The sequence below is a fragment of the Bubalus bubalis genome, chromosome 9 (genome assembly GCF_019923935.1).
Source record: "Bubalus bubalis isolate 160015118507 breed Murrah chromosome 9, NDDB_SH_1, whole genome shotgun sequence".
NCBI lineage: Eukaryota > Metazoa > Chordata > Mammalia > Artiodactyla > Bovidae > Bubalus > Bubalus bubalis.
In genome coordinates, this window is record NC_059165.1 from 96,680,617 (window position 1) to 96,694,929 (window position 14,313).

The window sequence follows — 14,313 nt, forward strand, 5'->3', positions numbered from 1 at the left end:
AATTGTTTCATTGTGAACGATGCTGTTATGAATATTCATATGCAATATTCATATGTCCATTCCATGGACATATACTTTCATTTCTCTTGAGTGGATGGAATTGTTGAGTCTTATGGTCAATTTCTGTTTAACATTTTAAAAAACTGCTAAATTGTTTCTCAAAGTAGTTGCAACAGTTTATTTTACTTTTTAAATTAGTTTTTGGCTTGCTGCACTGGGTCTTCGTTGCTACGCATGGGTTTTCTCTAGTTGCAGTGAGCAGAAGCTACTCTTGGTTGCGGTACAGGGGCTTCTCACTGTGGTGGCTTCTCTTGTTGAGGAGCAGGGACTCTAGAGTGCAGGTTCAAGTTGTGGTGCACGGGTTTAGTTGCTCTGCGGCATATAGGGTCTTCCCGGATCAGGGATCAAACCCATGTTCCCTGCATTGGCAGGTGGATTCTTACCCACTGGACCATCAGAGAAGTCTGCAACATTTTATATTTCCACTAGCAAGAGGTTTTGGTCTCTTCACATCATCACCAGCACCTGCTTCTACCCATCTTTTTGATTGAGGTTTGTCTGGTGGATGTCATATGTGATTAGTCCTGTGAAAGACACAGGTGGAGATGTGCAAGGAGGAGATGGGCATGGGAATTTGAGCTCTAGGTGGAGATATGGCCTGTAGAAATACCTTTGGGAGTCTCAGTTGTAGATTCAGTCAATTCAGTAATTTCTTGAGCACCTGTGCAGGCGTGCGTGTGTGCTCAGTCGCTTCAGTTGTGTCCAACTTTTTGTGACCCTTTGGATTGTAGCCCACCAGGCTCCTCTGTTCATGGGCTTTCCCAGGCAAGAATACTGGAGTGGGTTGCCGTGCCTTCCTCCAGGGGATTTTCCTGACCCAGGAATTGAACTCGTGGCTCCTGCATTGCAGGCAGATTCTTTATGTAGTGAGCCACCCAGGAAGCCCCTTGAGCACCTACTATTATATGCCAAGCACTATCCTAAGCTGTAAGGATGCAGCTGTGGAAAACACAGGCATGTAGGAGCCCTTGTGAAGCTGAAAGTCTAGTGGAAGAGACAGACCAGAAACAAACCAAAGTACAATACAATGTCACATGGTGATAGATATTGTTCAAAAAAAAGTAGAGCAGAGTAAGGGACGGAGAGGTGGTAGTGGTGCTGGAGGTGATGCTGGAGATGGGGGGGCCAGGGGAGGTCTTCAAGATACAATGATCAGATCACTCAGCGTCCAGGCAGGGAAGCAAAGCACTCTGGGTGTTTCAAAAAGAGGAAGTGTATTAATAATATAGAGAATTAGTTTGTCTCAAAATGGAAGAGTTGAGAAGCCAAACTGATGGAATGATCAGGGAATCCAGGAATAAGCCACAGCACAAAGCTACTGGAGGGACAAGACAAAAGGAGAGGTGTGATGAGGAAGAGGCTCGTGTGTGGGAGCTGGGATCATGGGATCATAGAGAAGGTGTGGCCACTGTCAGAATGCACACTGCCACCCTAAGCAGAGAAAGAAGAAATACCCTGGCCCTCTCCCTTGCTCCTCACTCTCCAGTCTCCCTCCAGGGCCTCTCATTGGGTGGGACTAACAGGAAGCCAGGGTGCCAGAGAACCTGGGAAATGTAGTTTTCTGGAGAAAGGTAGGGTATGGCTCTGACCTACACAATGATAGCCCAGAAATATAAGTGAAATAAAGGAATAAACCACAGGGGCTTCCTTGGCCATCCATTGGTTAGGACTCTGCGCTTCCACTGTAGAGGGTGTAGATTCAATCACTGGTCAGGAAACTAAGATCCCTCATGCCAGGTGGGCATGGCCAAATAAATAAATAAATATAGTGAGGGACGTCCCTGGAAGTCCAGTGGTGATAAAACTCTGTCTTCCAATGTAGTGAGCCTGGGTTCAATCCCAGGTTGGGGAACTAAGGTCCCACATGCCATTTGTCCCACGTGTTAGTCGTTCAGTCACGTCCAACTCATTGTGACCCCGTGGACTGTAGCCCACCAGGCACCTCTGTTCATGGTGATTTCCCAGGCAAGAATACTGGAGTGGGTTGCCATTTCCTTTTCCAGGGGATCTTCCCAACCCAAGGATCGAACCTGGGTCTTGAACATTGCAGGCGGACTCCTTACCATCTGAGCCAACAGGGAAGCTTTCACATATCATGGTACAGCCGAAATAAATAAATACAGTAAAAAAAAAATAAATAAATAAACATCGTGTATATCTGTGTTAATAGTGAAGACAGCAAGTGCAAAGGTTCTGAGGTGGGAGGGTGCTGAATGGAACCAAAACCCTAGGAGTGAGTGTGATGGATGATCCAGGCACAGAATACAGAATGACAGGGGCTAGGAACCTAGGACAAAGCCTCAGGAGACATTTAGGAAGAAGGCAGGAGACAGCGATGGTGCAGCATTGAATTCAAAGGACAAATGACTTTCAAGAATGGAATGATCCACAAGGGCTTACCTCTGAGAGTGACTAAATGAGGCTATGGGATGAACACATTGTAGGGCCACTGGTCCTTTAGTGAGAGGATTGTGGGAAGCATACAGGAAATGGGAGGTGAGGGAGCAGAGACAGCAAGTATAGATGTGAGTGTAGACCACTCCTTGAAGGAGTTTGGCTGGAAGGAGCTAGTGCAGTTTCCTGCATCACCAACAGTTAGTGAATGAGAGTATCATCCTGTTCCAAATTCTCTAAACTGGGAGGGCTTGGAGCCCAGTGGCTTGGGGATCTGAAATCAGACCCACCTAGGTTCAAATCCTGGGCTCAAATTTGTCTCCTGGCTCCTCTCTGAGTGGTTTCCTCTCTTGTAAATAGGGAAGGTGCTGTACTTTTCATGGGAGATTTCACCCAGTACTCAGCAAGTGTATTTGCCAAGTGTTCAGCACTCCTAAATGCAAGCTGTAGTACAAGTAGGCAAAGAGACATCTCATTTTTCTAAAGCTCATTATCAGTTGCAGATAATAACAATGTCAGCTATTTATGAAACACCATGTCCCAGACAAGCAGCAAAGTGCTTTACAAGCACCATCTCTCGCCACCTTACTCTGCTGCAACCTGCACACTTGGCATCTTTCCTGTTCCTTCAACATTTGCTTCTGTCTCAGGGCCTTTGCACTTGCTATGCTTCCTGCCTGGAGCTCTTCCTTCAGATATCCAAATGGCTCCCTCCACTTTCTTCAGGTCTCGGCTCAAATGTCACTTTTCCCAACTACCTTGATTAAAGTTTTACTCCCCTACTTAGTCCATATGTCCCTTCCTCTCCACCCCCATTTGTTGTCTGTCTGATCCTATTGTTGTTCAGTCACTCAGTCTTGTCCGGCTCCTTGTGACCCCATGGACTGCAGCACACCAGGCCTCCCTGTCCATCACCAACTCCCGGAGCTTGCTCAAACTCATGTCCATTGAGTCGGTGATGCCATCCAACCATCTCATCCTCTGTTGTCCCTTTCTCCTCCTACCTTCAGTCTTTCCCAGCATCAGGGTCTTTTCCAATGAGTCGACTCTTCACATCAGGTGGCCAAAAGTATGGGAGCTTCAGCTTCAACATCAGTCCTTCCAATGAATATTCAGGGTTGATTTTCTTTAGGATTGACTGGTTTGCTCTCCTTGCAGTCCAAGGGACTCTCAAGAATCTTCTCCAACACCACAGTTCGAAGGCATCAGTTCTTTGGCACTCAGCCTTCTTTATGGTCCAGCTCTCACATATGTACATGACTACTGAAAAAACCATAGCTTTGACTAGAAGGACCTTTGTCGGCTATAGAATGTTTAGCTCCACAAAGGCAGGGCTTTTAAAATCTGTTGTTCATGGTGCTTGGGACATAGTAGATGCTCAATAAATCTTTTACTTGATTGTCAGGACATGGGAGCCATTTACAGGTGTTAGGTCTGCGGATCCTTAAAACCATCCACTTTGCAGATGAGGAAACTGAGGCAGAGAGAGGTCATTGCTTGAGGTCACATAAGGGCAGAACCTGCCTCTATGGATCGTTAAGCTCAGAAAAAAAGGATTGTCAAGACCCCCACCATCTCTACCCGCCATGCCCAGCGCTTCTCCCGAGGGCGGTGAGCGGCCACTACCCAGGAAAGGCCTGAGTCATCGCCGCCTCCAGACGGCGGCGGCCGCGGGCTGAAGGCGACGGTGGCGGCGGCCACGCGAGGTGATGCGGGGACGCCAGGAGGGGGCGTGAGTGCAGGGAAAACAGAGGAAATTAAAACCGGCAGGGCTCTCCTCCTGGCGGCCCGGCCGCCCCCGCCGCCGGCTCGTGCGTGGGTGGAAAGTCGGGGGGCACTGCACGCCCCCCTCCTTCGAAGGGACGGGCCCGGGAGCTGGTCCCTGGGGTCTGGAGGAGGGTCCGAAGCATCAGTTCCCCGCCCTCACCCTAAGTTCAAGGTGTGAGTGGAGACCCGCCTGGGACTTGTCTGCAAAAGGCTAGTTCCTGTCTCAGCCGTCGGGGGTAGCCATGCCGCCCCTTGGAGTCATGTGGGGGGCGGGTCCTCCTGCTGCAAAAGTGACCCCATTCCTGAACCTTCATCCGAATAATCACATCTATTGGTATCGGACGCGCCACTCTAGGCTTCCCTCGTCCGAAAACAACCAAGCGGTCCCCAGAGTGGTCCTGGTACCGGGGTGCCCCTTCCCCAAGGAAAAGGAGACCCTTGGCCTTCCCATTCAAGGGAGCGCACCAGAGTCCCCCCGCCCCATGCCTGGTCTCTCAGTTTTTAGGGAGCTGGTGTCGGTGTCCTAGCAGGAGGTGGATAGGGACTTGTGACTCCGGCCACCCCCCCTCACCGCCCCCTACCAGCTTTGGATGGTCGGGGTGGGGCGGGTGCCCATTTAGACCTTGGCCAAGCACCCGGGGGTCTAAGAGAGGGGCTGTGCGTGGAGAGTGGCCCGGGAATACCTCACTGGGGTTGGGGGGCTTGGGGGGCAACTGGGGGCGGGGCCGGGATGCCGCGGCGGTGGGGTGGGGCAGGTGGGGAGGGCCGCCGGAGGGGGCCCGTCGCGGGATGGGTGGGTCCCGCGCGGAACGGGCTGGCCAGGCCCGGGGGAGTGTAGTCCGGGCGCCCCCCGCCCCCTGCCGGGCTCCGGGCCGGAGCCGTGACGTCACGGCGGCTGGAAGTGCCCGGCGCGGAGGCGCGGGAGGGGGTGCGGAGGAGGGGGGGGGGGCCGAGGCGGCGCTTTATAAGCGGAGCCCCGCCGGGCGCGCAGAGCCGCAGCCCGCGTCCCGGAGCCCCCCGGCCGGCCTGGCCCCGGCCCGGCCCCCAGCTCGCGCTCGCGTCCCCTGGGGCGACTGGGCGGCGAGGGACGGAGCGCCAGGCGGCGGGCGGCCGCGGGGCATGAGGCGGGGGCGCGATGTCGGTACCGCTGCTGAAGATCGGGGCCGTGCTCAGCACCATGGCCATGGTCACTAACTGGATGTCGCAGACGCTGCCCTCGCTCGTGGGGCTCAACGGCACCGTGTCCCGTGCGGGCGCCTCCGAGAAAATCGTGAGTGGCCGCCGCGCAGGGGGCGCTCCCGAGGGGGGGCGTGGTGCCCGAGCCGCCGCCGCAGCCCCCGGGGGCCCCCGCCCCCCTGCTTTCCCCGCGCGCCCGGCCCCGGGGGCGCCCTCTCTGGGCTGGGGGCTGGACGCCGAGGCGGAGGCGCCCTGGGACCCCCGGTCACCTCCGCGGCGCCTTTATTATTGTTATGATTATTTCTTAGGCTTAATGTGCAGTGTCCGAGTGGCAACAAGGTACTAGGCTCGCTCCGGCCCCGGGGCGCAGGCAGCAAGGGCTGCGGAATTGAGCCTGGACCGGGCTGAATGGGGCGAAGAGGGAGGGTAGATTCGGGGGTCTGGGAGGAACCCAGCCTCTGAATGGGCAAATCTCGGAGTCTCAGAGCGTCTCCACTGGCACAATCTCTCCCTGCTTGTGTCTTGATGTCTCTGAGTAGTCCCGTATGTCTATCAGTCTGTCTGTCTGTCTCCCTCTCTTGTATCTTTGTCTCTCTGTGTGTTTCCCTGTCTGTCTCGCTCTGTCTCCTTGATTTCTTTTTCCTCTGGTTTGTTTCTCTGTTTCCCCTCTCTGTGAGTCTCTGTTGAGCTGTCTCTGACTTAGTGTTTCTTTTTTTCTGTGTTTCCTTTCCTCTCCCCTGTGCAGCCCCCGCCCCACCCCCCAGCATCTCCCTTCTAATTACCTGTCTCCCCATGTGCTGAAACCCTAGGAGGCAGATGGGGTCTCAGACTCCGGGGGAGGGAGGTGCGGAGAGCAGGGCCTGGGGCTCTGTGCTGCCCGTAGAAACTCCAGGTTTGCTGCCTTCCCCATACCTTCCTATCCTCTTCTATCACCTTCATCCTCTAGCTTCCCAAGTCAGAGAATTTGGCTGGGAGTGAGGGGGCGCAATGAGAGAGGGCAGGATGTGTGTGTGTGTGGGGGGCGGGGGGAGCTCCTTCAGGGTTAATAATGGTGGTCTTGGTGTCCTGGGGAGACATCCTCCTGGACAAATTTCCCTCAGGCTCCTCTAGGTATGCCCCATACCCCTCATTCCTTCCCCTTTTCAGTCTGGTTTTGGGACTCCTCCCAATATCTGGATCTGGGATTCATGGGATCTCCCTCTCCTGCTTGACAGTCCCCCAGCTTCATCAGCTCCCCTCTTGAGCCTCCAGTGGCCACCACCCTGAAAGGAAAGAGGTCTTTGCTCCCAAGGGTTGCGGGCAAGTAGAGGCAGGGATGCTGTGTCCTGTGCTCAGGCTTCATCAGCTCCTGGAAGGAATTGTCACTGGGCTTGGCCCAGGTGAGGGCTTTCAGTCTGAATTCTCAGAATTGAAGTCAGTGTGTGAAACAATGTCTTTCTGTGTGTCAATCCCATCAAGCGATGTCCTGGTGTATCTATCTATGCGTGGGTTTTGGTGTGTGTATGGGGGCGTGTGTGAGTGGAGGTTAGAGAAAGTTCATGTGCTTTGCTGGCATGAGGGCATAGATGTGTCTGCCTGTATGTAAGGGTGCATTCCAGACGGAGTGGGTGTGTCCCTGGGTACTCACTGTGTCTGGGTGTGGATGTGTCTAAGTGTGTATCTGCAGTTGTATGTCCCTGACTGTGGGTTTGCATGTATGTAATTGCACGTGTGCATGAGACAGACTTCTTACTGTTGCCTTTTGGAGGGGGGGAGATGGTGTCTCATTGAAATCAGAAGCCGGATTATTCCACTCCCTTACCATCTAAAAAATATGAGTCAGTGTAAACGTGTGCTCGTATCATGTACAGCATATGGGTAATGTCTGGGGAATGTGTACATAAGTGTGTAACAGCATGTCTCTGAATTATGACTTTGTGTGTGTAAATATGTCTTTGCAGATACGTACATGTGCATATAAACGTGAACATGTCTGTCTTTAGAAGTGCATGCATATATGTTCAAGTGTTTATCTAGGAATGGTGTGTGTGCCTAGTTTGTATGTGTGGGTGGATTCCTGTGTATGTCAGTTTTTCTGTAAGTGTGAGGGTGTGTGTGGTGGGATGTGGTCTCCACTCTAGCCTATCTGTAGCTGACAGGACCTTGATCCAATGCTTCCATGAAGTTACCTACTAAAAGCTAATAGTTCTCCCATCCTTGATCCCCATCCCCATTCCTCAGTCTCACTCAGCCTTGCTAGAAGAGCTCTATGGAGTGAGATGCCAAAGAACTCAGGGTAGGACCTAGAAGGAGACTGTGACATGAGAGTGCTCTAGAAAGGGTCTTGGGAGTCTGTAGACATAGATTGAAATGCAGACTTTCCCCCAACTTGCTCTATGACTTGCACTCCGGGCCAGCGACATGACACTGTAGGCAGAAGTTTCCTCATCTATAAAATGGGAATGATAATGTCTACCTCACAGAACTGTTGTGGGTAAGAGGTCTATCATCCAGGTCCTCATCCATCCATCCCTTCATCTACCTATCCACCCAACTATCTTTATACTCATTGTTTCATCTACCCATACATCTGTCCGCTCACCTATCCATCCATTCATTCATCCAGTCAACCATCCTCCTGCCCATTCATCTCTTCATCCTTCCATTTGTTTCTCCATCCAGCTCTCCATCCGTCTATCTTTCCATTCACCTATCATTCATTATGTGTCTCTTAATCGATTCTTCCATGCATCCATCCTTCCATCCATCCATCTCTCTATCCATCCAACTCTTTTGTTTATTCAATAAAATTATTGAGTACTTTCTTTATGACAAGTGCATGTATGCCTGAAAATCCCAGTTCAGTGCCTGGGATGTAGATGCTCAGTGGCAGGACTCTGAGTCAGATGAATCTGGGTTTGAATTCTGGTCCTACAAGTTACCAGTCTTATGACCTTGGGGAAAATTATTTAATCTCTCTAAGCTCCAATATCCTCATTCGTCAAGGAGGGTCCCCACTAAACCACAGGATCCATGAGGACATCTGTGTTTTACTCATTATTGAAACCTAAGACCTGATGTATAGTAAGCCTACAATAAGTATTTGTCAAGTGGCTGAATCAACAATTGCATCTTCATAAAGATTCCACCTTCCAATAAAAACAAATGGCTAGGTTCAGTAAGGAGAGGCTTCTCTGTTTGCCATTACAGCCAAGCAAATAATAGACATGGAATAAATATTTGTCAAGTGTCTAAATCAGTAATCCACCTTCATAAGGATTGAAGAACAAATGGAAGGCACAGAGTAGGTGTTTAATAGGGAAGAGTTGTGGGAAGGTACATAGCAGCAACACGGTTAAGCTGAGGGGTTCAGGAACCCAGGTAGTGAGAATTCCTGGTCCTGAAGCAGACAGTTGGATGCTGGTGCTTGACTTTAAAAAGGGTCTCTTTGAGGACGGGATGAGCCCAGATCCTCTGGCCATTCTTCACCTCCCTGATCTGATCCAGAGAAACAGCTTAGCATGCTAAGAGATTCTGAGAGATGCTGTTGCAAACCATCTCTGGAAGAGAGGGGGAGGGGGAACTGCCTCTGCTACTACCTTTGGCCAACTCCCAGCCATAAACCATCCCTGTGGGATGGGAGACTTCAGTGAAATGGTTTCTCACCTGGGGGTCATAAATTCAGAGCCAGACCAAGCATTGTCAGCTCCATTGCCAGCGGCTGCCGTCATTCCAGGGCCTGAAGTGAGTTACCTGCATCTTATATGTTATGCCCTTGTCCATCCCCTCCTCCTTGAGGGATGGAGGGAAGGAAGGGGAGATGAAGGAGGAATATTCTGTTTGGGGAGGACCCTTTTCCTCCTGGGAGAAACAGGGATGGTCTGGCAGCTATCAGCAAGAGGCTTTTTGAGGACTTCCCAGTAAGAACCAAAGTTCGGAATCCTTGTCTTTTCTTGATGGTTTTCAGTGGGGAAAGGACCCTAATACACAGTCAGTTGAGGCAAGGAAGGACTGTAGCAAGTGGCCTCACAACTCAGTGATTTAACACTGCACTGGTTTATTTTGTGCTTGCACTATGCATCCATGTTGGCTGGTGAGCTCTGTCGGTGGTAGTCAGGGACCTGGAATGAGGGAGGCTCTATAGTGACCTGATCATTGAAACAGGGAGAGCAAGGCACAGCATAGCCCCCCTCACTGCTTCCTAAAGCTTTCCCCTGGAAACCCCATGTTACCTCTGCTCACATTTCATTGGCCAGCACAAGTCACATGGCATGCTTAACCCCAAAGTGGGTGAGACAGGAGGTCCTACTATGACCTGGAACAGAGAGAAGTGGCCAAATATTTATGAACAACCCTAACATGGCTGTCTCCTCCTCTTATTCTGTAACAAGAATTCTCTTGGACATTCTCTCCATTCATTAATTCATTCAATGAATATTTATTGAGTGCCTATTATGTGCCAGGCACTCTTCCAAGTGGCAGGGATATGACCATGAACAAAACAGACAGATATCTTGTCCTGGTGGAACTGACATTCTAGGGCAGGAAGGGGGACAAATAGATAAGTGCACAGATAAATTGATGATATATACATGGTGATACAGGGTTTTCCCTGTAACTCAGTGGTAAAGAATCTGCCTGCAATGCAGGAGATGCAGGGTTCAATCCCTGGGTTGGGAAGATCTCCTGAAGGAGGACATGGCAACCAGTATTCTTGCCTGGAGAATCTCATGGACAGAAGAGCCTGGTGGGCTACAGTCTGTGGGGTCAAAAAGAGTTGGACACAACCAGTGACTAAGCTCACCCCCACCCCCCCACACACACCCACAGAGTGATAAATGTGCTGTGAAGAACCATAGAGCAGTATAAGGGGAGTGGAGAGTCTTGGGGAGACTATTTTAGATTGAGTAGATGTCTCTTAGGAGGTGACATTTGAACAGAGATCTGAAGGAAGTAAGTGGAGGTAACAGCAAGTGCAAAGGCCCCGAGGTGGGAATATGTCGGAAATTTTGGAGCGACGGTGAGGAAATCAGTGTGGCTGAAGCAGAGTGAGTGAAGGGGAAAGCGAGAAGAAATGAGGGCAGGGAGGTGGTGGGAGCCACATCATGTTTGGGGGAGAGAGACTTGCAAGGATTTTAGATTTAACTTGCAACTTGTTGCACATTATCTGTCCTCCTTTCATGCTTTCCTTTTCCGCATTGCACTTTTAAAAAACAATTTATTTATTTATTTTTGGCTGTGCCTGGGTCTCCCTTGCTGCACTCGGGCTTTCTCTAGTTGCAGCAAGAGGGGCTGCCCTTTGTTGCAGTGCTCGGAATTCTTATTGTGGTGGTTTCTCTCGTTGTGGTGCATGGGCTCTAGGCATACAGGCTTCAGTAGTTGTAGCACAGAGGCTTCATTGCTCCACTGCATGTGGGATCTTCCCAGACCAGGGATCGAACCCTTGTCCCCTGAATTGGCAGGTGGATTCTTAACCACTAGACCACCCGGGAAGCCCTCAGCATTGCAGTTTTAAACTTCTGTTGCTCACAGTGTAGTTGATTTATTTATTTTGTTGTCTGATCCTCCCCCTTGAAACGCTAACTCCATGAGGGCAGAGATTTTTTTAAAATCCATTTTTGTTGACTGTTGTAGCCCCTGTGCCTTAGCACTGGGGCTGGCACACAGTTGGTGTTCAATGAACAGTTTTTAAATGAATAAATGAGATGCCGGGGGGATGCTGAGCACAAGAGGGATGATGACTCAGGTGTTCACAGGTTTTCTCTGGCCCCTGTAGGATGGACAGACTGTGGGAGGTAAGGGCAGGAGCCAGGAGACTGGGGAAGAGGCCACAGCCCTGGTCCAGGTGAGTGATGATGGGGACTGGACCAGGGGAGGAACCAAGGAGGTGAAGTATTGTGGATTTCACCTGCACCTGCCTATTCACCTGCTCATAATTGTGGACTACAGCTTCTGCTCAAACACCTCAATATGTCAGGAAATATTTGAGTACCTGTTTTGTACTGGGAAGGGTCCTGGACTGTGGAATATAGAGATGAATAAAGCCCTGACTTCAATCAGATCACTGTCTCATCCGCAGTACTTGTGACACGTCATGGTGTGCCTGGAGACAGGGATATTTCTAGAGTGTTGCGGGGACACAGGAGAGGGGCACTGAAATCAGCCGGGGTGTGATGGAGCGTTCCTGGAGGTGGTGATGTCCAACTGAGTCTTAGAGTGGAGAAGGAATTGGCCAGGTGAAAACAGAGCAGGGGGGCTCCAGACAGAAGGAACAGCAGGGACAAAGGCTTGGAGGTGAGGAGCATCCTGTTGAGGACAGAGAGATGCAAGCAATTCAGAAAAACTGAACACCTGAGTCACCATCCCTCTTGTGCTCAGCACCCTCCCTGGCATCCCATTTATTCACTTAACAGCTATTTATTAAACACCAGTATGTACCAGGATGGGAAGAGTGTGGAAGTGACCTAGGTGGCCGGGGGGACCATATCATGATGGGATTTGGCCTGAGGTGCCTATACTTCATTCTTTTTAAAAATTTTTAATTTATTTATTTTTATTTTTGGTTGCATGGGTCTTCCTTGCTGGTGAGGGCTTTCTCTAGTGGCATTTAGTGGGGGCTACTCTCTGTTGCGGTGCGAGGGCTTCTCATTACGATGGCTCCTCTTGTGGAGCACGGGCTCTAGGCTTATGGGCTTCAGTAGATGCAGCCTATGGGCTCGATAGTTGTGGCTTGTGGACTTTAGAGGTCAAACTCAATACTTGTGGTGCATAGGCTTAGTTGCTCCATGGCATGTGGAATCCTCCCAGACCAGGGATCAAACCCATGTCCTCTGCTTTGGCAGGCGGATTCTTACCCAGTGCACCACCAGGGAAGTCTGCCTTTACTTCATTCTGAGTGTCAAAGAATGGGAGACCTGGAGGACTTTGGAGCAGGAAAGGAATATGAGGCTGCCCGTTGCATTTTTCTAGAGACTTAATTGTTAGCATATCCTTCTAGACTGTGAATGTGAAATTTGTCTCATTTAAAAACCTCCCCATCTCTTGTGCCAAATCTAAACTCCTTACCTGGCCCAATTCAGTAAACCTCAGTTTCTTCATCCATAAAATGGGGACAACAATAGAATGTATATATATATATATATATATATATATATATATATATATATATATACACACACATGCTGTATAGCATTGTGTTTAGCAGTGTGCCCGGCATATGGAAGGAGCCTGTGAAGGCTAGCTATTATTATTATCACAAATCCCTACCTGCCTGAGTTTCAGATCTAGGAAGGACCACTTTTCCATCCCATGCTAGTCTTGTTTCTGCCTCTGGAACTTGTTCCCATCTTCTGGGAACATCCTTTCTCTAGCCAGCTCCTTCTCACCCCTCTGATTCAGGCTCAAACATTATCTCCTCAGAGAGAGCTCCCCTGGCCTCCCCAGCTAAAATGCCCCCCACTTTATTATTTGAACCTGTTCTGTTCTTTTTCCAGTACTCATACTGATCTGAAATCATGTTGATAACTGTCTTCCACCAACAGAACGGTAGTGCCATGCAAGCAAAAACTTTTGTCCCTCTTGTTTGTTACTGGAATTGTCTCATTTGGGGCAGTAGGTATTTCTTGAATGGTCTCAGCTCTGCCCCATGACCCTACTGCCCCTTCTTTCTGCTAGTGAAACTTCTGAGCCTTAATTGAGTATTTCTGTGACTATATGAGTTTGAGCAAACTCCAGAAGATAGTGAAGGACAGGGAAGCCTGACACACTGCAGTCCATGAGGTTGTAAAGAGTCAGACATGATTTAACAACTGAATAACAACGACTCAATCTTCTCCCATGGCTCAGAAGTGCCTGTTTCTTTCTCTTTTCTATTTAATTAATTAATTACTTTGGCATTGTGGCTTGTAGGATCTGAGTTCCCCAATGGGGGATTGAGCCCTCACCCTCAGCAGTGAACGTACAGAGTCCTAACCACTGGACTGCTGGAGAATTCCTCAGAAATGTCTGTTTCTTAAAACTTTTTTTCCCCTTGTGTCTTTGTTTCTCAACTTGTCTCTGTTTGAATGGATGTCCAACAAATGGGCACATTGCCAGCAGCCCACATTAAAGTATGAAGTGATCTTGCAACCAGAAAGCAATCATGCCCGACTAGCAGCCTCTGAGCTCTTCCGTGCCAAGTCCTGTGCTGGGGGCTGGGGATACAGCAATGAACAAGGAAGACTTGGTCTCTTTCCTCACAAAGCTTCGTAGGGAGACAGTGAACCTGGAATTGTGCAAATAGCCATGTGCACACTTCTAGATAATTAAAAATTAGTGGGGCCGTGAAGGAGAAGATGTGGAACTGTGAGGACAGGAAGTTGGGAGGGACTGGCCACCTTCCCTGAGGAGGTGATGTTTGCCCTGAGACATGAAGGATGAGTAAGAGCTGGGTAAAGACGGAGCTGGTAACTTGGAGGGAGAGAGGCCAAGAGAACAGGGTATGTAAAAGTGTTGGGATGGAATGGCAGGTGTTCTGTTGACGATCTGGTGAGATAGGCAGGGACCATAGCTGTTGGGTGCTGCTAACTACCACCTGAGCCTGATGCAGCACATAGAAATGGCTTGAAATGCTGCCTTTGCCCATCCAATTGGCACCACTAACAGCACCATGGACAGCTACCAAGGGAGGGTAGTCTGAACCTTGGGGCTGCTTGAGTGCAGTTAAAACTGGCTTCCTCCTCTTCCAGAGGGAAGCTCTGGTTTTTACCTCTTGGCGTCTGCATTCCCCCCAGCATCCTTCTCACCTCTGGCCCTGGGTGGCTAACGCCTCTTTGTGAGGCTCCAGTGAGGAGCAGCCGCGAAGCTGGGCAAGGAAGAAAAGCAGCCTTCCGGGGGAGGTTCAGGCGCTTGGAGAGAGTTTGATGTGGGGTTGGGTGTCTTTGTGTGTGGGAGTGAAGA

General features: G+C 50.2%; 1 protein-coding gene across 3 annotated transcripts in view; it reads left to right on the top strand.

Moving 5' to 3' along the window:
- The window catches only part of OLFM2 (olfactomedin 2), a 75,466-nt gene that overhangs the window by 14,011 nt on the left and 47,142 nt on the right, over positions 1-14,313 (top strand). The window contains exon 1 of one of the 3 annotated variants that reach the window (XM_006044427.4): positions 5,194-5,491. The exons of 1 other annotated variant lie outside the window; for it this stretch is intronic. In XM_006044427.4, the coding sequence (XP_006044489.3) occupies positions 5,357-5,491 (135 nt within the window). In that variant the 5' untranslated portion in view covers positions 5,194-5,356. Of the gene's footprint in view, positions 1-5,193; positions 5,492-11,174; positions 11,222-14,313 lie in introns of those variants that run through there. One more of the 3 variants, XM_044948650.2, reaches the window with a different exon arrangement.